Source organism: Bombina bombina, chromosome 1 (assembly GCF_027579735.1).
Source record: "Bombina bombina isolate aBomBom1 chromosome 1, aBomBom1.pri, whole genome shotgun sequence".
NCBI classification, from domain to species: domain Eukaryota; kingdom Metazoa; phylum Chordata; class Amphibia; order Anura; family Bombinatoridae; genus Bombina; species Bombina bombina.
The window spans coordinates 1,005,350,087-1,005,377,435 of NC_069499.1; the positions used below are offsets into that span (position 1 = coordinate 1,005,350,087).

At 37.1% G+C, this 27,349-nt stretch overlaps 1 protein-coding gene across 1 annotated transcript in view; it reads left to right on the forward strand.

Annotated features, from left to right (window-relative positions):
* The window catches only part of RALY (RALY heterogeneous nuclear ribonucleoprotein), a 128,829-nt gene extending 103,799 nt beyond the window's left edge, over nt 1-25,030 (forward strand). Inside the window, 3 exon segments of the mRNA XM_053712856.1 lie at nt 7,065-7,178; nt 16,647-16,795; nt 23,449-25,030. Coding sequence (XP_053568831.1) covers nt 7,065-7,178; nt 16,647-16,795; nt 23,449-23,526 — 341 coding nt within the window. The 3' untranslated portion in view covers nt 23,527-25,030.
* The last annotated feature ends 2,319 nt before the right edge of the window (nt 25,031-27,349 follow it).

Sequence of the window (27,349 nt, forward strand, 5' to 3'; positions counted from 1 at the left end):
AAGTTTTTATAATATTACTGTCTCTGGCTTCAGCTTGTTGCATATTACAAGCAGTAACTATGAACTATCGCCCTGTTGCTTCCTGTAATTAGAAATTCCCACACTGGTCCGATTGTGCTGATGCTCATATTAATTTACTTGGTCCTCCAGCCAGACTGAGCCAGTTGAGTTCAAAGAGTGACACACTGTAAGGAAAGGTCAGGGAGTGAGCGGCTTGTTGACTGACTGCTGCATCTGTTTGATTGATGTGAGCAGTCCACCCAAACGGCATGATCCCAGCACCCAGGCAGTGAGCATTGTTTTGTTCTGAGTCAGCAGCCTGTAAAATAATGTGCAATCATCATTTTTATTCAGGCCAGCAACCCTCTTGTCAGCTTGAACACACAGTTAGCAGGGCAGTGTAAAGATAGGGTCTGCTCAGTGTTATTTACAGCGTCTGTGCTAAGAATGCATTCCAGAGCAGGCGTCTGTGCTAAGAATGCATTCCAGAGCAGGAGCAGGGTTAAATAAACTGCATGGCTAAATATTAGTGCATGTGTTTTTTTTATTGTGCTCTAGATCTCTATGCTGCATGAAATGTAACATATAGCAAAATGGCAAAATGTACATGTATGTGTTTGTATGCATGTTTAAATGTTGTGTATATGCCTTTGTGTCTGTGTGCATGTTTCTGTATGTATTTATCTGTGTGTATATGTCTATGTGTTTATATGTGTCTATGTGTGTATGTGCCTTCATGTATGTGTAGTGTGGGTCTGTATTTGTGTGTGACTGTGTATACCTGTGTGTGTATACCTGTTTGTGCTTGTCTATGTGTGTATCTTTGTGTGTGTGCTTGTCCATGTGTGTATCTTTGTGTGTGGACTGTGCATGTCTGTGTCTATGTGTGTGTGCATGTCTGTGTGTCTGCATTTCTGTGTGTGTGTCTGCATGTCTGTGTGTGTGTCTGCATGTCTGTGTGTGTGTCTGCATGTCTGTGTGTGTGTGTCTGCATGTCTGTGTGTGTATGTGTCTGCAATGTGCATGTATGTGTATGTGTCTGCAATGTGCATGTCTATGTGTGTATACCTGTGAGTGTGTATGTGTGTGCATGTCTCTGTGTGTATACCTGTGAGTGTGTATGTGTGTGCATGTCTATGTGTGTATACCTGTGAGTGTGTATGTGTGTGCATGTCTATGTTTGTATACCTGTGAGTGTATGTGTTTGTGTCAATGTGTATTGTGTGTCTGTGGTTGTATGTGCAACCTGGAGCTCAGGGCGGAATGTGTACCAGAAATGGATTCTGCAGTGGGCACATGCTGGGGACTTTCAAAATGACACTGCAGGGATCCAGAAAGGGAAATCAAATACAGCAGCATGAAAGACATCTTTCTTCTCAAGTGTGTTTTTTTTATGGTTAGTGCTCAGGATAAATGAGAAAAATGTCCAAACTTTTTTTGTCCCATTCTGCGCCACCATCTCTTTGGAGGGACCTGGATAGCTATCTATCTCTTTGGAAGGACCTGGAAGCCATGTGGCCAATAGTAAATGGAGCCCTATCTACCTCTAAACACACAATACATAGATTACCCTAAAACATTTTTTGTTAGTCCTATTGGTAGAGATGCCATGTAATTTTATCCAAATTTGTAAAGGTCATTTGATTTGACACGTAAAAATACTTGCTTTTATATTATATACACATGGGTCATGCGTTCTATATATATCTAGCTGAGCTATACTATTAAACTTAGTTGTGAACTGATCCAGGATCTTACCAGAAAAACATTAGGATAAGCTCACTGAATGAATGGGAAATTAATGAGGCAATGTATGGAGGAAGCCCTTATGCTATTATTAAAAATCCATGTCCCTTAAAATGGATATGTAGAATTATTACAGTTAGGGAGTGATATATAATGTACATCTGGGTGTGTATATTATTAGTATAAGTTTTAGTTACGATAATTAGTTATGGTCTTTTTCACCGTACCTCTAATGGTGTCTCTTTGTTAGGAAACAAAACATTTTTTTAAATTTAGAAGCCAGACATACTTTTTACTGCAATCAGTTTTCAGTAGCCAAACTCCAACTATCTTTTGCCTTATTTGGAGGAGCCAGTCTGAGATTTAGTCCACAGACAACTGTCATAAAGTTACACTTGTTAAAACTTTGCACTTGTTATGTGATATAGCAAATTAGGGGCAGATATTTAACCAAGTTAACCTTGAGAAATCAATCATGTCAGGTTTTTATTATAGCTGAACCAGTGCACAGGTGAAGTAATCAGCTGATCAGTAACACCATGGTTACTAACCTGCTCTCACTTATTAGCTGATTATTTCACCTGTGCACTGGATCAGCTATATTGCTAACCTGCCCTGTTGGGGGTAATTGAGGACAGCGATATAGAAATAATGCTTTTATGTAACTGCCTAATTTTACAACTTAATTTAATTTCAAAGTGACCTGCAGAAAATGTTTCCATTTTACCACAGAGAAAAAAGTTCTGCCTTTGGGAAGGTAAAACCTTGCACTATATATTTTCATTTGTGTTGAATGAGTATAAATAGTGGATCTGCATTTTCCTATATAATGAGAATTTAATTTGTTTCTTACCTGTATGCATATGTTGTAAAGAATGCTAATCATCATTGTGCAACCTGCTAATTTAATTGTAAATTTGAGCTACTTCTATTGGGTTCATATATGTGTTTCTCCAGTGTATAGCCAGTGCCTCACCAGCCTCTGAGGTCACCGCACGTCACTGGCATCAATATACTACTTCAATGCTCTAACGGCATCCAAATTATGCAAAGATCTCTCTGAAGCATTCTTGGGATTAGAAAACAAAGAAGGGACAACAATTTCCTGACTGATATTGACTGAGGACACAACTTTATGCAATAAATCAAATGTAGTCCTTAAAGGGACACCAAAAATGTTATTGTTTAAAAAGATAATCTCTTTATTTACCACTCCCCAGTTTTGCATAACTAACACTGTTATATTAATTTACCTTTTACCTCTGTGATGACCTTATATCTAAGCTTCTGCAGACTTTCCCCTTTTCTCAGATCTTTTGACAGACTTGCTTTTTAAGCAATTAGTGGTGACTCTTAAATAACTCCACGTGCATGAGCACAATTATCTATATGACACACGAGAACTAACATCCTATAGCTGTAAAAAACTGTCAAATGCATTCAAATCAGAGGCGGCCTTAAAGGGCTATGAAATTCGCATATGAGCCTACATACGTTTAGCTTTCAACTAAGCATACAAAGAGAACAAATCAAATTGAATAATAAAAGGAAATTGGAACATTGTTTAAAATGACATGCCCTATCTGAATCATGACAGTTTAATTTGAACTTTACTGTCCATTTAAGGCTGCCTTATCATTATTAAAAAAAAAGATAAGAAGTATCACAAGAAAGAGCAGACAATTCAGAAACTTTTCTAGCAGAAGAGATAGCCAAAAGAATCAAAACCTTCAAAGGGGCAGCTTACAAGTTGAGAGCAAAATATCGCTTCTGCAGAAGTGATATTTGCACTCAACTTAGTAATACCAGAACATGCAAATGTGCGCTGGTAGTATAAGTGAGGTGCAATGCAGACGTGTGAGTATGATCCCTGCACAACTGATGAAGCATTCAAAGCTGAAGAGGTCTCATGTGAAATTAAGCAGAGATAATTGCATCTGCAGCTACAATCATAAGACCCAGTACTTCCATACAAAGAGGGAAAAGAGTGAGACTGAAGCCTCAGACAGGCTGACACCAATTTTAGCCTTCTTTGATCTGTTAAAGATAGACTCATGGAGACTGAATATTTTTGAAACCCCAGAATTGTAACCCTTGTCTGAGGCACCAAAGAACTCTTTGAAAAATTGATCTCCTAACCATGTTATTGGTGTGAGATTCTGCTAAAGGAAAAGATGGAGCTTGATCCAAGATATTGTCCACGTAAGGAAACATTGCAATACCCTGAGATCTGCCACAGACAATAGGGCACCTAGAACCTTTGTGAACATTCTTGAAGCTATAGCCAGATCAAATGGCTTGTCTATAAAGGCAAACCTCAGAAACTGGTAATGTTCATGTAAATTGGAACATGAAGATAAGCATTCTTTAGATCTATTGTGGACATAAACTAACTTGCTAAACAAAAGGCTGAATAGTCCAAATAGTTTTCATTTTGAATGTAGGGATTCTAAAAAATTGTTCAGAGCTTTCAGAGCCAGAAATGATCTGAAATGTACTTCCTTCTTTGGAACAATGAAGAGATATGAATAAAATCCCATCCTCTGTTCTGGCAAAGCAAATGGAGCAATCACTCCCATAGTTTCTAGATCTGAAACTAACTGTAAAAAAGGCTTGAACCTTCAAGGGATTCCTTGGAACATTACACAGAGGCCTTGTTCTGAAACCTATCCAATAACCCTAATAAACTATATTTAGGCATCTTGAAAAGACTGAAACCAAGCCTCCTGAAAAAGGCATAACCTGCCCCCTAGCAGAACTTCTAGATCAGGGGTCTCATATTCATGCAGACTTGGAAGTAGGGGTGGATTTTTTGACTTGCTTTCGTTTGTTTCAGATAGCACTATGCCTCCAGACTTGGCAAGAGGTGCTTTGCTTCTGAGAGGAAGAATCTACTTTCTGTTCCTTGTTCTGACAAAAGGAACAAAAATTATTGGAGGCTTTAGATTTATCCTTGGACTACTTTTTCTGAAGAAGAAAAGTCCCTTTACCTCCAGTAACAGTAGAAATGATAGAATCCAAATCAAAACCAAACAATTGTTTTCCCTGAAACGAAAGAGCTAAAAGTCTGGATTTACACACTGTTCCAGCAGAGCAGGATATAAGACATAAAGCTTAGAAAGAACTGGCAAGGACATGTTTTAACAATTATCTTAATACTCTACTTTATGGAGAGTCTAGTACAGTTCAATATTAGAGGTAAGGAATATAACTTCTTAAACCTTGCAGAAGGATTAAAAGAATTACCTGGCTTAGACCATTCCTTAGAAACTATTACAGAGACAGCATCTGGAATAGGAAAAACATCAAGGGTTTTAGCAACAGTCTTAAAGACTGAATGGTTAAAATGCAAATGGTCTAAATGGTTAAAAGGCAAATCCTCAGAACCTTTAGATTCTTTAACCCCTAAATTAAGCAAAACCTCTTTTTAAAGAGAACAAACAGGTTCAACTTTGAAAAAAAAGGATAAATCAGGTTCAACATCAGAAGAAGATTTTTCATCATCAGAGTAAACTTCTCCTTCTGAAGACACAACAGGATTATCAACAGGAATCCTAGCCTCACAAGGTAAATTTTTAACTGACCTTTTACGCTTACTTGAAGGTTGGAAATCTGCCAACATTTCAGAAATAGTATATTTGATGAGATCTTTGACACCTGGAGCAAAATATTTAGAGCTCCCCTGAAAGGAACAAACAGAAGGAGTAGTAATACCCAAAGAAGCAGCAATAGGTTGGTCTAAATGCATTAACATATTTAAGCATGAGTCACATAAATAAGGTGGAGGAGATACCTAAGCTATTTTACAGTACACACACACACTTAACATCGGTAGGAAAGTGTTCAAAGGACCCAGCTTCTAAAGTAGATTTAGGAACAGGATCAAAAGGTTCCATTATAGCATTGAACTACAATAGCAAAAACAATTATATCTCATTAAAAGAAGCACTTGAGGAATGGAAAACAACCCCTCCTAAAGAAGCTTAATAAAACGTATAGGTTTAAGGCACGTTAAGCCAAAACAAAAATTAAGCAGGAGACAAGTAGACTCCACACTCAAAGCCTGGATATTGCACAGCATAATAGAAGAACTTATGCAAAAACTGCACTGTTAAAAAGGAAATTAGCGTGCCAAAACCCAGCGTGTGCGTACTAAAGGGCATACGTGTGCTAACCCAAGACACACAGTTTTTAACTGTGTGTCATATTGATTTTAAGTGTGCTGCATATTCGTTTGGCTACATGTTGACATTTGACAAAGGCACATATTGGTGCCGAAACGTTATGTCTTTTTAATGATTTCTAAATAAATTGTTACATTTTAACAAGACCAGTGAGTGCCTGCATTCTGTGGACGTTATATATATATATATATATATATATAAAAAATTATAAATGCCCAAACTAGGCTATAGTGTGTCATATAATAAAAATATGATACTTACCAACAGACAATCAGCTGATAGTAAAGTAGATAGACAGACTAGTACTGAAACATAACATAGCAGAGGTTATGGAAAAGAGTATATTGTAGATCTATAAGAAGAGGCAAAATACAAATCCCTGAGACCACTATGGAAGGTTTGTGACAACATTTCCCATGAGGTGAAAAAGAGAGCCACTAACCATACCCCATATGCATCCCTCTCTGATGAACACTGTACTCTGTGGGGAAAATGGGCCTCAACATAGACTGAAAGCCCCTCTCACTGAAGAAACATACTGACATCTTCATTCTTCACCTTCCTCCAGCTGAGGCAAAGACAAGACTGAGGTACCTGTGAGGTGTTTTTTTATAGAGCTATTGGGGTTTGGGAATCTTTGCCTCCTCCAAGTGGTAGGGCAGAGTAATTCCCAGGAGTAATGGATTGTGGACTCTCACTACCTGTATGAATTAAATGGAATATTTTACCAACACAATGACAGTTTTAAATGTTTTTTTTTTTAATTTAAATAAAATATGTCATGCAATTCTTTTTTTCTAATGTTGTAAATCACTTCTGATGCATAAATAAATACAAAATTGACTTTAACTTGATAATGATTGTGACAGGACATTTATGCTTGTGATACAGAAGGAATTGTTTGGCATAAGATTAAGATCTATGCCATGTCTCTGTACCATATCAAATATTATAATACATAATAAATCAAGAAAAAACTTATTTTACATTAAATTATTATTTAACTAAATTGCAATTGATTGTCTGCAGTAATGAGTTGCATAAGTAATAGTATAATTAATAGTATTTGTAACTGTATTTGTTGATTGCAACTAAATCCAAAGCATTTCAATACCTTTTATATTATATTTGCAGTGAGAAGTAATGAAATCCAAACGATTAAATCAGAGCTCACTCAAATCAAGTCAAACATTGATGCTTTACTAGGTCGTTTGGAGCAAATAACAGATGAACAGAAACCTTGCACGGGTAAGTGAGAGGCAACAGTGAAAAATGAGACCCAACTGTATGCACATGGTAAAGGGATCACATGAAAGCGCCTTGTATAGAAATGGTGAACAGAACTGATAAGACAATTAGGATAAACTGATTTCACTATGCATGAGGAGGAAGGCAGTTTACAGTGTGTAACAATAAAAGCAAAAGGAGGTGCAGTTTAGCATCATACACAATGCCTGGTATTTACAGGATACAGTGAAAATGGTGGGAGGAAATGAGTATAATTGGAATTATTATGATGTTGATGTATTCATGGAGAGGGGAGATGAGAATTATTTAGAAATACACAACAGGGGAGAAACTGAGCATGATGTCAATCGGAACATGGGGAGAGAATAATGTAGAAATGCACATGGAGGGAGAGGTAAGCATGATGTAGAAATGCACATGGAGGGAGAGGTAAGCATGATGTAGAAATGGACATGAAGGAAGGAGGTGAGCATGATGTAGAAATGCACATGAAGGAAGGAGGTGAGCATGATGTAGAAATGGACATGAAGGAAGGAGGTGAGCATGATGTAGAAATGCACATGAAGGAAGGAGGTGAGCATGATGTAGAAATGCACATGGAGGGAGGGGTGAGCATGATGTAGAAATGCACATGGAGGGAGGGGTGAGCATGATGTAGAAATGCACATGGAGGGAGGAGTGAGCATGATGTAGAAATGCACATGGAGGAAGGAGGTAAGCATGATGTAGAAATGCACATGGAGGAAGGAGGTAAGCATGATGTAGAAATGCACATGGAGGAAGGAGGTAAGCATGATGTAGAAATGCACATGGAGGAAGGAGGTGAGTATGATGTAGAAAGAGGGAGGGGTGAGCATGATGTAGAAATGCAAATGGAGGAAGGTGAGCATGATGTAGAAATGCACATGGAGGGAGAGGTAAGCATGATGTAGAAATGGACATGGAGGGAGGAGGTGAGCATGAGGTAGAAATGCACATGGAGGGAGAGGTAAGCATGATGTAGAAATGCACATGGAGGGAGGAGGTGAGCATGAGGTAGAAATGCACATGGATGGAGGAGGTGAGCATGATGTAGAAATGCACATGGAGGGAGGGAGGGGTGAGCATGATGTAGAAATGCACATGGAGGGTGGGGTGAGCATGATGTAGAAATGCACATTGAGGAAGGAGGTGAGCATGATGTAGAAATGCACATGGAGGAAGGAGGTGAGCATGATGTAGAAATGCAAATGGAGGGAGGGAGGGGTGAGCATGATGTAGAAATGCACATGGAGGGTGGGGTGAGCATGATGTAGAAATGCAAATGGAGGAAGGAGGTGAGCATGATGTAGAAATGCAAATGGAGGAAGGAGGTGAGCATGATGTATAAATGCACATGGAGGAAGGAGGTGAGCATGATGTAGAAATGCACATGGAGGAAGGGGAGAGCATGATGTAGAAATGCACATGGAGGAAGGAGGTGAGCATGATGTAGAAATGCACATGGAGGAAGGGGAGAGCATGATGTAGAAATGCACATGGAGGAAGGGGAGAGCATGACGTAGAAATGCACATGGAGGAAGGAGGTGAGCATGATGTAGAAATGCACATGGAGGGAGGGAGGGGTGAGCATGATGTAGAAATGCACATGGAGGGTGGGGTGAGCATGATGTAGAAATGCAAATGGAGGGTGGGGTGTGCATGATGTAGAAATGCACATGGAGGAAGGGGTGAGCATGATGTAGAAATGCACATGGAGGGAGGGAGGGAGGGAGGGGTGAGCATGATGTAGAAATGCACATGGAGGGAGGGAGGGAGGGGTGAGCATGATGTAAAAATGCACATGGAGGAAGGAGGTGAGTATGATGTAGAAATGCACATGGAGGAAGGCAAGAGCATGATGTAGAAATGCACATAAAGGAAGGGGAGAGCATGATGTAGAAATACACATGGAGGAAGGAGGTGAGAATGATGTAGAAATGCATATGGAGGGAGGGAGGGGTGAGCATGATGTAGAAATGCACATGGAGGAAGGAGGTGAGCATGATGTAGAAATGCACATGGAGGGAGGGAGGGGTGAGCATGATGTAGAAATGCACATGGAGGAAGGGGAGAGCAAGATGTAGAAATGCACATGGAGGAAGGAGGTCAGCATGATGTAGAAATGCACATGACGGAAGGAGGTGAGCATAATGTAGAAATGCACATGGAGGAAAGGAGGTGAGCATGATGTAGAAATGCACATGGAGGAAAGGAGGTTAGCATGATGTAGAAATGCACATGGAGGAAGGAGGTGAGCATGATGTAGAAATGCATATGGAGGGAAGGGTAAGCATGATGTAGAAATGCACATGGAGAGAAGGGTAAGCATGATGTAGAAATGCACATGGAGAGAAGGGTAAGCATGATGTAGAAATGCATATGGAGGGAAGGGTAAGCATGATGTAGAAATGCATATGGAGAGAAGGGTAAGCATGATGTAGAAAACATAATTTATGTAAGAACTTACCTGATAAATTCATTTCTATCATATTGGCAAGAGTCCATGAGCTAGTGAATTATGGGATATACAATCCTACCGGGAGGGGCAAAGTTTCGCAAACCTCAAAATGCCTATAAATACACCCCTCACCACACCCACAATTCAATTTAACGAATAGCCAAGTAGTGGGGTGATAAAAGAAAGGAGTAAAAAGCATCAACAAAGGTATTTGGAAATAATTGTGCTTTATACAAAAAAATCATAACCACCATAAAAAGGGTGGGCCTCATGGACTCTTGCCAATATGAAAGAAATTAATTAATCAGGTAAGTTCTTACATAAATTTTGTTTTCTTTCATGTAATTAGCAACAGTCCATGAGCTAGTGACATATGGGATAGCAATACCCAAGATGTGGAACTCCACGGAAGAGTCACTAGAGAGGGAGGGATAAAATAATAACAGTCATTTTCTGCTGAAAATGAATCCACAACCCAAAATATAAGTTATTCTCATGATGAAAAGAAAAACCTTAATCATAAGCAGAGGAATCAAACTGAAACAGCTGCCTGAAAAACTTTTCTACCAAAAACTGCTTCTGAAGAAGCAAATACATCAAAACGGTAGAATTTAGTAAATGTATGTAAAGAAGACCAAGTCGCTGCTTTGCAAATCTGATCAACTGAAGCTTCATTCTTAAATGCCTACTGATTTAGTAGAATGAGCAGTAATTCTCTGAGGCGGGGCCTGGCCTTACTCTAAATAAGCCTAATGAATCACAAGCTTTAACCAGGATGCCAAGGAATTGGCAGAAGCCTTCTGACCTTTCCTTGAACCAGAAAAGATAACAAATAGACTAGAAGTCTTCCTGAAATCTTTAGTAGCTTCAACATAATATTTCAAAGCTCTAACCACATCCAAATAATGTAAGGATCTTTCCAAATAATTCTTAGGATTAGAACACAAAGAAGGGACAACAATTTATCTATTAATGTTGTTAGAATTCACAACCTTAGGAAGAAAGTTAAATGAAGTCTGCAAAACTACCTTATCCTGATGAAAAATCAAAAAAGGAGATTCACAAGAAAGGGCAGACAATTTAGAAGAGATGGCCAAAAGGAACAACACATTCCAAGAAAGTAGTTTAATGTCCAAAGAATGCATAGGCTCAAACGGAGGAGCCTGTAAAGCCTTAAAAACTAAATTAAGACTCCACGGAGGAGAGATTGATTTAATGGGGCTTGATACGGACCAAAGCCTGTATGAAACAGTGAATATCAGGAAACTTAGCAATTTTTCTGTGAAATAAAACAGAAAGAGCCGAGATCTGTCATTTCAAGGAACTTGCAGACAAACCTTAATCCAAACCATCCTGAAGAAACTGTAAAATTCTAGGAATTCTAAAAGAATGCCAGGAGAATTTATGAGAAGAACACCATGAAATATAGGTCTTCCAAACTCGCTAATAAATCTTCCTAGAAACAGATTTACGAGCCTGTAACATAGTATTAATTACTCAGTCAGAGAAACCTCTATGAGCACTAGGCGTTCAATTTCCATACCTTTTAAATTTAATGATTTGAGATCCTGATGGAAAAACGGACCTTGAGACAAAAGGTCTGGCCTTAATGGAAGTGGCCAAGGTTGGCAACTGGACATCCGAACAAGATCCGCATACCAAAACCTGTGAGGCCATGCTAGAGCTACCAGCAGCACAAACGATTGTTCCATGATGATCTTGGAAATCACTCTTGAAAGAAGTCCCCATATCTGAACAATCTGAGAAAACCCATCTGGATGGAGCGACCACTCCCCCACATGTAAAGTCTGACGGCTGAGATAATCCGCCTCCCAATTGTCTACACCTGGGATATGAACCACATAAATTAGACAGGAGCTGGATTCCGCCCAAGCAAGTATCCGAGATACTTCTTCATAGCTTGGGGACTGTGAGTCCCACCCTGATGATTGACATATGCCACAGTTGTGATATTGTCTATCTGAAAACAAATGAACGGCTCTGTCTTAAATAGGGGGCAAACCTGAAGAGCCCTGAAAATAGCACAGAGTTCTAAAATATTGATTGGTAACCTCGCCTCTTGAGATTTCCAAACCCCTTGTGCTGTCAGAGATCCCCAGACAGCTCCCCAACCTGAAAGACTTGCATCTGTTGTGATCACGGTCCAGGTTGGATGAACAAAAGAGGCCCCCTGAATAATTCGATGGTGATCTAACCACCAAGTCAGAGAGAGTTGAACATTGGGATTTAAGGATATTAATTGTGATATCTTTGTATAATCCCTGCACCATTGATTCAGCATACAAAGCAGGAATGAAAATGAGCAAAGGGGATCACGTCCAATGAAAAGAACGACTGAAGGTTCTGACAAGCTGAAACCAATTTTAATCGTCTCTTGTCTGTTAAAGACAGAGTCATGGACACTGAATCTACGTGGAAACCTAAAAAGGTGACCCTTGTCTGAGGAATCAAAGAACTTTTTGGTAAACTGATCCTCCAACCATGTCTTTGAAGAAACAACACAAGTTGATTTGTGTGAGATTTGTCTGCAGAATGTAAAGACTGAGCTAGTACCAAGATATCGTCCAAATAAGAAAACACCACAATACCCTGTTCTCTTACTACAGAGAGAAGGGCACATAGAACCTTTGAAAAGATTCCTGGAGCTGTGGCTAGGCCAAACGGAAGAGCGACAAATTGGTAATGCTTGTCTAGAAAAGAGAATCTCAGAAACTGAAAGTGATCTGGATGAATCAAAATATTAAGATATGCATCCTGTAAGTCTATTGTGGGCACATAATGCTCTTGCTGAACAAAAGGCAGAATAGACCTTATAATCACCATTTTGAAAAATTGGCACTTTTACATATCGATTCAAAATTTTTAGATCCAAAACTGATCTGAATTAATTTTCTTTCTTTGGACAATGAATAAATTTAAATAAAACCCCAAACCCTGTTCGTGAAACGAATCTGGCATGATTACTCCAGATAAGTCCAGGCCTGAAATGCACTTCAGGAAGCCTGAGCCTTTCTGGGTTTGCTGGAATGCGTGAGAGAAAAAATCGTCTCACAAGCGGTCATACTCTGAATCCTATTCTGTACCCCTGAAAGACAATACTCTGAATCCAATGATTTTGGACCGAATTGATCCAAATATCTTAGAAAAATCTTAATCTGCCCCATACCAGCTGAGCTGGAATAAGAGCCGCACCTTCATGTGGACTTGGGGGCTGGCTTAAATCTCTTAAATGGCTTGGATTTATTTCAATTTGAAGAAGGCTTCCAATTGGAAACAGATTCCTTGGGGAAGAATTAGATTTCTGTTCCTTATTTAAGAACGAAAACGGTTAGAAGCTTTAGATTTACCCTTAGATCTTAATCTTGAGGCAAAAAAACTCCCTTCCCCCCCAGTGACAGTTTAAATTATTGAATCCAACTGTGATCCAAATAATTTATTACCTAGGAAGGAAAGAAATAGTAATCTCGACTTAGAAGTCATATCAGCATTTCAAGATTTAAGCCACAAAGCTCTTCTAGCTAAAATAGCTAAAGACCTAGATTTAACATCAATCTTGATAATATCAAAAAAGGCATCACAAATGAAATTATTAGCATGTTAATAATGCTAGACAAATCATGATCCGATACTTGTTGCGCTAATGTTTCCAACCAAAAGGTTGAAGCAGCTGCAACAATAGCCAAAGACATTGCAGGCCTAAGAAAAAGACCTGAAAATAAAAAAACTCTCCTTAGTCAAGATAAAAGTTTCCTATCTAAAGGATCTTAAAAGAAATACTATTTTCCATAGGAATAGTAGTATGTTTAGCAAGAGTAGAGATAGTCCCATCTTTGGGGATTTTTTCCCAAAACTCCAATCTTAACTGCTGGCAAAGGATACAATTTTTAAAACCTTAAAGAAGGAATAAAAGAAGTACCAGGCCTATTCCATTCCTAAGAAAACATATCAGAAATAGCATTAGGAACTGGAAAAACCTCTGGAATAACCACAGGAGGTTTATAAACATAATTTAAATGTTTACTACTTTTAATATCAAGAGGACTAGTCTTCTTAATATCCAATAATGAACACTTCTTCAACAAATAATGAATGTACTCAATTTTAATTAAATAAGTAGATTTGTCAGTGTCAATATCTGAGGAAGGATCTTCTGAATCAGATAGATCCTCATCAGAGGAGGATAATTCAGTATGTTGTCGTTCATTTGAAATTTCATCAACTTATGAGAAGTTAAAAAAGACCTTTACATTTATTAGAAGGCGGGATGGCAGACAAAAGCCTTCTGAATAAAAACAGCAATAAATTGTTATAAATTCACAGGTATATTTTGTACATTAGAAGTTTAAAGAACAACAACAGGCAATGTACTATTACTGATGGACATATTCTCTGCATGTAAAAGTTTATCATGACAACTTATTACAAACCACAGCATTACAACAAATGTACTTAGCTTTGGAGAAACTGATATCAGTTAGCAGGATTCCAACAGTGACTTCTGAGACAGGATCAGAATGAGACATCTTGCAAATGTAAGAGAAAAAACAACATATAAAGCAAAATTATCAATTTCCTTATATGTCAGTTTCAGAAATGGGGGGAAAAGGAAAAAAATGCAAACAGCATAGCCCTCTGAAAGAGAAAAAAAGGCAAGAGGCATATAGGAATGGGGTTTAAAATAATGAAAATATTTGGCGCCAAGTATGTCGCACAAACAAACAGAGAATTTTTTTTGGCGCTGACAACATCCGGAAATGACACACTCGCGTCATTGAAGACGCAACCTTGTGAAAGGACTCGGCATCAACAAAGACGCCGGAAATTACGAATTTGCGTCATCGAACGTAACTTCATGCCAAAAAAATCTTGCTCCAAAATTGACGCCATATAGTCTGGCATTTTGCGCCCTCGTGAGCCTAATTCTGCCCCCGAATTTAAAATGTCAGTCAATTTGAAAAAAGACTATACCCAAGGTAAGGAATAAGTTTTCCTAAAAAAATGCATTTCCCAAATATGAAACTGACAGTCTGCAAAAGGAAATATACTGAAACCTGAATCATGGCAAATACATATATTTAGAACTTTATATTAATGCATAAAGTACTGAACCATAACTGAGGTGTCTTAAGTAATAAAAACATACTTACCAAAAAGACACCCATCCACATATAGCAGATAGCCAAACCAGTACTGAAACAGTTATCAGTAGAGGTAATGATATATGAGAGTATATCGTCGATCTGAAAAGGGAGGTAGGAAATGAATCTCTACGACCGATAACAGAGAACATATGAAATAGATCTCCCGTGAGGAAAACCACTGCATTCAATAGGCAATACTCCCTTCACATCCCTCTGACATTCACTGTATTCTGAGAGAAACCGGGCTTCAAAAATGCTGAAAAGTGCATATCAATGTAGAAATCTTAGCACAAACTTACTTCACCACCTCCATAGGAGGCAAAGTTTGTAAAACTGAATTGTGGGTGTGGTGAGGGGTGTATTTATAGGCATTTTGAGGTTTGGGAAACTTTGCCCCTCCTGGTAGGATTGTATATCCCATACGTCACTAGCTCATGGACTCTTGCCAATTACATGAAAGAAATGCACATGGAGGAAGGAGGTGAGCATGATGTATAAATGCACATGGAGGGAGGGGTGAGCATGATGTAGAAATGCACATGGAGAAAGGAGGTGAGTATGATGTAGAAATGCACATGGAGAAAGGAGGTGAGCATGATGTAGAAATGCACATGGAGAAAGGAGGTGATCATGATGTAGAAATGCACATGGGGTGGGGTGAGCATGATGTAGAAATGCACATGGAGGGAGGGGGGAGCATGATGTAGAACTGCACATGGGGGGAAGGAAGTGAGCATGATGTAGAAATGCACATGGAGGAAGGAGGTGAGCATTATGTGGAAATGCATATGGAGGGAAGGGTAAGCATGATGTAGAAATGCATATGGAGGGAAGGGTAAGCATGATGTAGAAATGCATATGGAGGGAAGGGTAAGCATGATGTAGAAATGCATATGGAGGGAAGGGTAAGCATGATGTAGAAATGCATATGGTGGGAAGGGTAAACATGATGTAGAAATACAAATGGAGGGAGGGGTGAGCATGATGTAAAAATGCATATGGAGTGAGGGGTGAACAAGATGTTGAAATGCACATGGAGGAAGAAGGTGAACATGATATAGAAATGCATATGAAGGGAGGGGTGAACATGAATTAGATATACAAATGAAGGGAGGATGTAAGCATAATGTAGAAATGCACGTGTAGGGAGGAGTTGAGCATGATGTAAAAATGCACATGGAAGGAGGTGGTGAGCATAATGTATTTCTGCACATGGATGAAGAAGGTGAGCATGAGGCTCACATACATATGGAGGGAAGAGTTAAGTATGATGTAGATGTGTACATGGAAGGAGGAGGTAAGTATGATGTAGATGTGAACGTGGATTGAGAAGCTAAGCATGATGTAGACATGCACATGGAAGGAGGTGGTGAGCATAATGTATTTGTCCACATGGTGGGTGGAGGTGAGCATGATGTAGACATTCACATTAATGAAGGAGGTAAGCATGAGGCATACATACCTTTGGAGGTTAGAGTTAAGCATGATGTAGATGTGCACAAGGAAAAAGAAGAGGTGTATGATGTAGATGTGCACACGGAGGGAGAAGGTGAGCATGGTGTAGGTGTGCAAGTGAGAAGAAGTCAATATGTTGTAGCTATACACATAAAGGGAGTGAAAATGGTTGAGATGTATATTAAGAAAGAGAACGAATTGCATAAAATGTTAATTTCTGTTTCTTAACTGAGTTAGTTTTCACAGAAGCTTGACCAGTGCAGAGAGTGTAATGCATTTTGTTTTACATAGAAGGCACCTGTTGTTTGTGTAAAGGATCAAGGAAAAACATACAGAAGTCCATCTTTACCCATGACCTTTGTTTCCCTCTAGCCATCTCTGTCAGGAAGAAGTCAGACTGCAGCCGAAGTGAGTTCTCCCAGGACGATAGCACATCAGAAGCAGGGGACACAAACACAGATGAGCCGCTTAATGGAGATGAGGGAGAAGATCTGACTCAGGATGACAGCACAGATGACCTGGTATGAAGCAATTCACCAATATATTTTTGTGGAATCATTTGAAAAACAATTTATGTAAGAACTTACCTATTAAAGTAATTTATTTCATGGTGGCAAGAGTCCACAAGCTTGTTATTGATGGGATATACATTCCTGCCAGGAGGGGCCAAATTTTCCTAAACTTAAAATGTCTATAAATACACCTCCCACCTTACTCATACCTCAGTTTAACGTATAGCCAAGTTAGTAAGGTGTAAAAAGGAGTAAAAGCATTAAAAAAGAAGAACAGAATAAATAATGTGCTATATACAAAAAATTATAACCCCAAAAACATGGGTGGGTTTTGTGGACTCTCGTCACCATGAAAGAAATTGAGTTATCAGGCAAGTTCTTAAATAAATTATGTTTTCTTTCATATAGGTGGCAAGAGTCCACGAGCTTGTTACAGATGGGATATAATACCCAAGATGTGTAAGTCCTTGAGTAACAATAAAAAAATAACACAGCTATTTTCGCTGAGAAATTAAATCCAACAAAATAATTGGTTTCTTAAAAATTCTAAAAACTTAAATAAAAGGCACTAGAATCAAACTGAGACAGCTGCCTGAAGAATCTTTCTAGCAAAAAACATAATTTATGTAAGAACTTACCTGATAAATTCATTTCTTTCATATTAGCAAGAGTCCATGAGCTAGTGACGTATGGGATATACATTCCTACCAGGAGGGGCAAAGTTTCCCAAACCTTAAAATGCCTATAAATACACCCCTCACCACACCCACAATTCAGTTTAACGAATAGCCAAGAAGTGGGGTGATAAGAAAGTAGCGAAAGCATCAAAAAATTAAGGAATTGGAATAATTGTGCTTTATACAAAAAAATCATAACCACCACAAAAAAAGGGTGGGCCTCATGGACTCTTGCTAATATGAAAGAAATGAATTTATCAGGTAAGTTCTTACATAAATTATGAGCTAGTGACGTATGGGATAGCAGATACCCAAGATGTGGAACTTCCACGCAAGAGTCACTAGAGAGGGAGGGATAAAATAAAGACAGCCAATTCCGCTGAAAAATTAATCCACTACCCAAATCAAAAGTTTCAATTTTTATAATGAAAAAAACTGAAGTTATAGGCAGAAGAATCAAACTGAAAACAGCTGCCTGAAGTACTATTCTACCAAAAACTGCTTCTGAAGAAGAGAAAACATCAAAATGGTAGAATTTAGTAAAAATATGCAAAGAAGACCAAGTCGTTGCTTTCCAAATCTGATCAACAGAAGCTTCATTCTTAAAAGTCCAGGAAGTAGAAACTGACCTAGTAGATTGAGCCGTAATCTTCTGAGGCGGGGATTAACCCGACTCCAAATAAGCAAGATGAATCAAAAAGCTTTAACCAAGATGCCAAAGAAATGACAGAAGCCTTCTGACCTTTCCTAAAACCAGAAAAAATAACAAATAGACTAGAAGTCTTTCTGAAATCTGAGTAGCTTCAACATAATTTCAAAACTCTTACCTCATCCAAAGAATGTAAGAATCTCTCCAAAGAATTCTTAGTATTAGGACACAAGGAAGGGACAATAATTCATCTACTAATGTTGTTAAAAATTCACAACTTTAGGTAAAAATTGAAAAGAAGACAGCAAAACCACCTTATCCTGATGAAAAATCAGAAAAAGGAGACTCACAAGAAAGAGCAGATAATTCAAAAACTGTTCTAGCTGAAGAGATGTCTAAAAGGAACAATACTTTCCATGAAAGTAATTTAAATGTCCAAATAAAGCACATGCTCAAACGGAAGAGCCTGTAAAGCCCTCAGAACCAAATTAAGACTCCAAGGAGGAGAAATTGGCTTAAATGACAGACTTGATACGAACCAAAGCCTGAACAAAACAATGAATAACAGAAAGATTAGCAAATTTGTCTGTGAAAACAGCACAGAAAAAGCAGAGATTTGTCCTTGCAAGGAACTTGCAGACAAAAACCCTTATCTAAACCATCCTGAAGAAACTATAAAATCCTAGCAATTCTAAAAGAATGCCAAGAGAATTTATGAGAAGAGCATCAAGAGAGGTAAATCTTTCAATCTCGATAATAAATCTTACTAGACACAGATTTATGAGCCTGCAACATAGTATTAATCACTGAGTCAGGGAAATTTGTAAGACTAAGTACTAAGTGTTAATCTCCATACCATCAAATTAATAATTTGAGTTCCTGATGGATAAAATGAATGTTAAGATATAAGGTCTGGCCTTAATGGAAGTGACCAAGATTAGCCACTGGACAACCGATCAAGAACCATATACCAAAACCTGTGTGGCCATGCTGGAGCCACCAGCAACACAAAGGATTGCTCCCTGATGATTTTGAAAATCACTCTAAAAAGAAGAAACAGAGGCGAAAAGATATAGGCAGATTGATAACTCCAAGGAAGTGTCAATGCATACACTGCTTCCGCCAGAGGATCCCCGGACCTGAATAGGCCCCTGGGAAGTTCCTTGTTTAGATGAGATGCCATCAAATCTATTTCTGGAAGCCCTCACATCTGAACAATTTGAAAAAAATACATCTGGGTAAAGAGACCATTCTCCCGGATGTAAAGCTTGATTGACAGAGATAATCCGCTTCCCAATTGTCTATCCAAGGGAAATGGACCGCAGAAATTAGACAGGAGCTGGATTTAGCCCAAGCAAGTATCCAAGATACTTCTTTCACAGCCTAAGGACTGAGAGTCCCACCCTGATGATTGACATACGCCACAGTTGTGACATTATCTGTCTGAAAAACAATAACGTCTCTTTCTTCAAAAAGAAGGCAAAACTGAAGAACTCTGAAAAACGCACGGAGTTCCAAAATATCGATTGGTAATCTCGCCTCCTGAGATTTCCAAACCCCTTGTGCTGACAGAGATCCCCAGACAGCCTCCCAACCTAAAAGACTCGCATCTGTAGTGATCATGGTCCAGGTTGAATGAACCGAAAGAGACCCTAAGAACTATATGATAGTGATCTAACCACCAAATCAAAGATAGTTGAACATTGGGATTCAAAGATATTAAAAGTGATATCCTAGAATCCCTGCACTATTAATTCAGTATAAAAAAACTGGAAAGGTTTCTTATGAAAATGAGCAAAGGGAATCGAATCCAATGCTGCAGCCATAGTACCTAAAACTTCCATGCATATAGCAAGTGAAGGAAATAATAGAGACTGAAGGTTCCGACAAACGGAATCCAATAAAATTGTCACTTGTCTGCTAGAGACAAAGACATTGACACAATCTATCTGAAAACCTGAAAAAAGGTGACCCTTGTCTGAGGAATCAAGGAGCTTTTGATAAAAAGATCCTCTAACCATGTCTTGAAGAAAAAACAAAGTTGAATCATATGAGATTCCGCAGAATGAAAAGACTGAGCCAGTACCACGAGACCGTCCAAATAAGGAAACACTGAGAACCTTGAAAAGATTCTTAGAGCTGTCGCTAGACCCGAAGGAAAAGCAACAAATTGGTAAAGCTTGTCAAAAAAAGAGAATCTCAGAAAATGAAAATAATCTGAATGAAAACAGAAAATGAAGTTATGCATCTATTGTATCTATTGTAAACAAATAATGCCATTACTGACCAAAAAGGCAGAATAGACCATATAAACTCCATTATAAAAGATGGTATACTTATATGACAATTCAAAAAGATTTTCTATCTTTGAAATAATGAATAGTTTTGAATAAAAACCCCAAATCCTGTTCCTAAAAAGGAACTGGTATAAATACCCCAGAAAACTCCAGGTCTGAGCAGCGCCTTGAGCCCCAAAGGGTGACCAGCCGCGCTTCACAAGTACCTAATACATATAGGACTGAAACACACTTCAGGAAAGTGTGATCCTTACTGGAATAGCTGGAATATGTTAGAGAGAGAAAAAAATACTTCTCACAGACGGTTTTACTCTGAATCCTATTCTGTATCCAAATCTAAGAAGTTTGGACCGAATTAAACCAAACAATTTTTTTTTAAAAAGTCTTAACCTGCCCCTTACCAGCTAAGCTGGAATAAGAACTGCACCTAAATGCAAATTTGTGGACTTTAAATTTTTTAAATGGCTTAAATTGAATGAAGAAAACTTCCAATTATAAACATGTTACTTGGGGAAGAATTTAGAATTCTGTTCCTTAGTAAGAAAAAAAAAAAAAAAAAAAAAAAAAAAAAAAAAAAGCTTAACATTTAGCTTTAGAACTCAATCTTGAAGCCCAGAGTAACAGTTGAAGACTTGAATCCAATTGTGAACCCAATAATTGATTACCTTGGAAAAAAAGAAATATGGAATATAGAAATCAAATTAGCATTCCAAGATTGAAATCATAAAGTTCTTCTAGCTAACATAGCTAAAGACATAGATTAAACCTCATTTGCGAAAATATCAAAAAAATTACGACACAAATGAAATTATTAGCATGTTGATCAACTTAACAATGCTAAACAAATCATAATCCGATACTTGTTGCACTAAAGTATCCAACCAGAAAGCTGAAGCAGTTGCAACATCAGCCAAATAAATTACAGGTCTAAGAAAAGTACCTGAAAATAATTCTATTCCTTAAAAAAGATACAAGTTTCCCAAGGAAAAAATAAATACTATCTGCTATAGGAATAGTAGTATGTTAGCAAAAGTAGAGATAGTCCCATTAACTTGAGGGATCTTCCTCAAAACTTAGAACAAACTGCCGGCAAAGGATACAAAAAAAACCTTAAAGAAGGAATAAAAGAAATTCCCGGCCTATTACATTCCCTAGTATCAGGAACTGGAAAAAAACCTCTGAAGAAACCACAGAAGGTTAATAAGCAGAATTTAAATGTTAGCTAGTCTTAATCAAAAGAACTAGTTACTTCAATATCCAAAATAATCAACACCTTTTCAACAAAAAACTAATGTAATCTATTTAAAAATAAAAAAGTAGATTTGTTAGTGTCAATATCTGATGAAGAATATTCTGAATGAGAAAAACACCATCATAGAATGATAATTCAGTATGTTGTTGGTCATTTGAAACTTCATCAACTAAATGAGAAGTTTAAAAAAGACATACAAATTTTATTAGAAGGCGGGATAGCAGACAAAGCCTTTATACTAGAATCAGAAAAATATTCTTATAAATTCCTAAATATATCTTGTACATAAGATGTAAAAAGAATAGCAACAGATAATGCATAAATACTAATGGACTCTGCATGTAAAAGTTTATCATAAAAACTTATTACAAACCATAGCTAAATATAAACATTCATAACATTAAAATAAATGAACTTAGCTTTGGTAGGACTGATATCAGTCATCAGGAATCCCTCAGTATTTTCTGATACAGGAACAGCTTTTGAAATATCTTGCAATATGTAATAGAAAAAAACAACATATAAAGCAAAATTATCAAATTCCTTAAATGACAGTTTCATGAATGGGAAATAAATGCAAAACAAACAAGCCTCTAGCAACCAGAAGCAACAAAAAAGTGAGACTGAAATAATGTGAAAAAAACTGGCGCCAAGTATGACGCCCACATTTTTTGGCGCCAAGTATGACGCCCACATTTTTTGGCGCCAAGTAAGACGCCCACATTTTTTGACGCCAAGTAAGACACCCACATTTTTTGGCGCCAAAAATGACGCCCACGTTTTTTGGCGCAAAAAAAGTCTGTAACACACATGTGTCAAAAAATGACTCAACCATGTGTAAACTTCTGGCGTCAACTATGGCACCGGAAATGACGAAATTTTGCGCCAAAAAAGTTTGCGCCAAGAATGACGCAATAAATTGAAGCATTTTCTGCCCCCGCGAGCCTAACAGCCTGAAAGGAAAAAAGTCAATTTGAAAATTTTTGAAGGTAAGAAAAAATATTTATTCCTATGCATTTTCTCAAAAATAATGAAACTGACAGTCTGAAAGAAGGAATACTGATTAACCTGAATCATGGCAAATATAAGTTTAAAACATATATTTAGAACTTTACATATAAAGTGCCCAACCATAGCTTTGAGTGTCAAAAATAGAAATAAGATTTACTTACCCCAAGACACTCATCTACATATAGTAGATAGCCAAACCAGTACTGAAACGAGAATCAGTAGAGGTAATGGTATATAAGAGTATATCGTCGATCTGAAAAGGGAGGTAGGAGAAGAAATCTCTACGACCGATAACAGAGAACCTATGAAATAGATCCCCTAAAGGAAGACCATTGTATTCAAATAGGCAATACTCTTTTCACATCCCTCTGACATTCACTGCACTCTGAGAGGAAAACCGGGCTTCAGCCTGCTGCAAAGCGCATATCAACGTAGAATCTAGCACAAACTTACTTCACCACCTCCATGGGAGGCAAAGTTTGTAAAACTGAATTGTGGGTGTGGTGAGGGGTGTATTTATAGGCATTTTAAGGTTTGGGAAACTTTGCCCCTCCTGGTAGGAATGTATATCCCATACGTCACTAGCTCATGGACTCTTGCTAATTACATGAAAGAAAGATTTATTATGGATACATTAATCATTTATCAAGATCACCAGATCACCACAATGATCTACATGGTATATATTTATTCTCTTCCTCTCGCAGACAGACAGAAATAGAGAGAGACAGACAGACCAACCAAAAGAAATAACTATTTCCTTTTTCCTTTTTTAGCCTAATCTAAAGGATCCTGTACTGCAGGGGAATGGAGTAACCCAACGAGTGAAAGCAAGTTCATTCTGCTACAACTGACCCCTTAATTCCAAGGATTATATCTCTAGATGGAGAAAACACAAGTGTATTTTACATTTGATCAATAACAAACATGCTGCAATTTAATGGTTAAACATATACCTGATAATTCTGCCAGTATAATCCCAAAATGATTTGGCCAGTACAAGACTGTTCTAGATAATCTTGGCTAAGGTTTTTTTCATATTTGGGGCAGAATTAGAAAGAAAACATAACATGCTATACCAGAAATGACTCTTCTTTTCTAATTGCCCAAAAAATACTGAGATTCTGTAGATGAAGTGGACAAACTCGTAATGGAATTCGCATATATATGAGTAATGTGGGAGGGAGTGAAAGAGGGAGGCATGAGATTGCAGGTATTATGGGAGGGTAAGATTTAAATGAAACAGATGTATGTGTGTAGAAATACTTTGTATAACAATATATATATAAAAATAAATTTACAAATATGAACATATAAAAATAATGTGGTGCGTGTACCACATAGAAATTTGAGATTACAGATATATACAAACAGACACACAGAGAGAATTACAATTTACAAATAAATAAATAGTATTTATTCCTTACTTCTGATAATGAACGTTTAATTCATTAGTAAAAGATGAACCACAAGGTCTTGAAACTGCACAAATATTCTAAGGTGCCAATTAAAAAAGAAAAAAAAAACTATAAAATTTTAGAGTACAAAGTAAATTAGCATTTCCCACCCATAATTCCTTTAAGTACATACGATTTTGGGGAATTTTAAGCACAAAGCTGGTTCTCTGAACTCTGTTGGTTGTTGTTAACGCACACAATTGTTCTTATTTCCTGTATTTTATTCATTGAGAAATTCTATAAAGTATTTTGCCCTGCAACAACGTTTAGGAAAACTGAGGTTGTAATACATAATGTACTTAAAACAAATATTAGGGTTAAGTATAAAATAAGCCATCTTTTACCCATTTAACATATTGCAAAATGGCCCCTCTACCTTTTGAGTCATTGCTAAGAAATAATAAAACAGATTATTTTTGATGCAAGTCAATTTAAAAATAAATGTAATGTATGTTAAACTAAATCTAAATATGTCTGTCACACAAACAAAATAGCAATAGCTGTGCACCACCAGAGGAAATATTAGCTTTGGAGTCTTGCTAGTTTAACTTACACTACAAAAACGGTTCATTGCATCATCGCTTTACACTGGGGTGGTAACAAGGTGCAGTTTGTAAATAAAGATGATGTAATTAAAATGTTTTCTAACTTTTTTTAAAATACCTTATTTAAATACAAATATATGTACTGCTTCTTTCTGGGTATATATTGTGATGTGGGTGTGAGTATAATGTTGAGATGAGAGGCAACGTGTAATTCTGAGGTAGCAATGACACAGATGTTTTACATATAAGTGTGTACATTTATATTGTGTGTCTACCCTTGGAGAGAGTGGATAATCAGTGCCAACTGGTCCTGTAAATATGTGTATAATAAAGGTCTAAAAATTGTTTTAGATTTATTTATGTATTTATCATTATTGTTATTATCATTATGTGATGTCTTTATATTTTACTTCACTTACATAAGAGTTATGCTTATAGGGACAAGAAAATCATAAAAAAATGATTTCATAATTCCGATAGAAGTAAATTGGAAAGTTATTTAAAAATGTAAGCTCTGTTATTTAATTTGCTTAGGTCTCTTGGTATCCTTTATTGAAAAGCATACCTAGTTAGGCTTAGCAGCCAGCAGCTGATTGGTGGATGCACATATATGCCTCTTGTCATTGACTTATGTGCTCAGCTAGCTCCCAGTAGTGCAAGGATACCAAGAGAAAAAAGCAAAATTGATAATAGAAAAGGAAAAATATGGGTTTCATGTCCCTTTAAACCTAACAACTTTAAACTTTAAATATTTCATATGAAGGAGCAGGATTTAAACTTATCAAAAATATTTTTGCATGAAAGAGGTTAAAAGGACACTCAAGTCAAAATTAAACTTTCACAATTCAGATGGAGCACACCATTTTAAACAACTTTCCAATTCAATTCCATCATCTAAATATGCACAGTCTTTTTTATATGCACACTTTTTGAGGCACCAGCTCATACTGAGCATGTGCAAGATTCACAGGATAAACGTATATGCATTTTGTGATTGGCTGATGGCTGTCACATGATGCATTAGAAAGGAAAATTTAACTAACTTTGAAATGCTATTTTGAGTTTTTAAAACTATCAAGAAGTGCATATCAGAGAAGCTGGCCTATGGGAAAGAATCTCATTGGCTAATAAGGAAAACTCCCTATTTGCTCTATTGCTGGACAGTAACATCATCATAAAAGTAAAAAAAACATTTATTTTTCAGCATAGGAGCACCTGGAATATATTTTAAAATATTTTCTTAAATGCAACAAAGAAAAAAAAAAAAGATTCTATGTCCCATAGTGGAATTACTTCCTCATAAAACTTACATTTCTGACATGTTCCCCTTTTTCTGCTTTTATAATGAACATGCATTTAAAAGATTTCCAGAGAGTTATAAGTTAAGTTTGCATCACTTACAAAATGTGAATAAGTGATATTATTGCAGTAATTTAATCAAACAAGGTTGTTGTTGTTTTCTGTTTACATGACTTTCTGAAGTACTTAGATATTTACATTATTGGGGTTTGCTTTGGAGATTTTATGTAGGAGAGTCCCTTGTGTTTGGGTATTGTGTACGGGGGCTTTGTAGGAGGTCTTTGGGAAGTTAGATTGAGTTGGGGGAGCAGAGTTAGTGCAGTTATGGTTAATTAATTTGGAAAACTAGTACAGTAAGGGATAATGTAGTAGGCTGGGTATATATTTAAAGGGACAGTTTACCCTAAATTTTTCTCCACTTTAATTTGTTTCCAATAATTCTGATTATCCTAGCTTTGTGAACGAATAATCTAGATTTTATTAAAGACAAAGAGACAAATATTTTGCATTACTTTCTTTTACTACTGGCGCGCAGTCTTAAAAGTATATAAATCACATAAAGAGTTAAACTAATACAGAGAAAAATGAGCCTACATAACTAGCCAATGAGAATGCTAGGTTAGAGACCAGGGTAAAAATGGACCAATCAGATGAACCATATTGACCAAAAACAGACCAATGTGCACCCTATCTTCCTCTTTCTTGCTTGATGCTCATAACATAGAATCTTCCTGAAAAAACAGAAAAGTCCCAACAGTCCAATTAACAAACATAGAACAAAGCAGAACCATATAACTTGAAGAAACTTGAGAGAATTTTGACTCAAAGAAAACTCAGGATAGGAGGATGATAATCCGTAGATCCATCTATGTCTCCATGAATTTCAAGAATATTTGATTGTAGGAATAAATACAGATTTAATAAGTGATGTTTGAGTAGCTGGTAACTAAAATAAAATATGTATCATTAGTATAAACAAGTAAAATAAAAAGTATGGGTTGGGAAGAAAGACAGAAAGTAGAGGTGAGAAAATATTCATCTCTGTGTCTTTAATAAAATCTAGATTATTCCTTAACAAAGCTAGGATAATCGGAATTTTATTACAAGACCAGAGACTTCATATTTTGCAAGTTTAAAGCAATTTTCTTGTAAAGAAGCAGATTTTAAAAGGGGTTTAGAAGCGGCTGATCCTCTAACCGAATGAGCTGTGAATGCAAGATCAATTCCAGCCTCATACATAACCCATTTAATCCACCTCGCAATAGAAGTAGGAGAGACAGGAGCATGAGGAGGAACAAAGGACAACAAAAGTTGTTAGTAGAATCTCTAAAAGATGAAGTTTTAGCTTCATAAACTTTAAGACAGAAGGTTCAGCT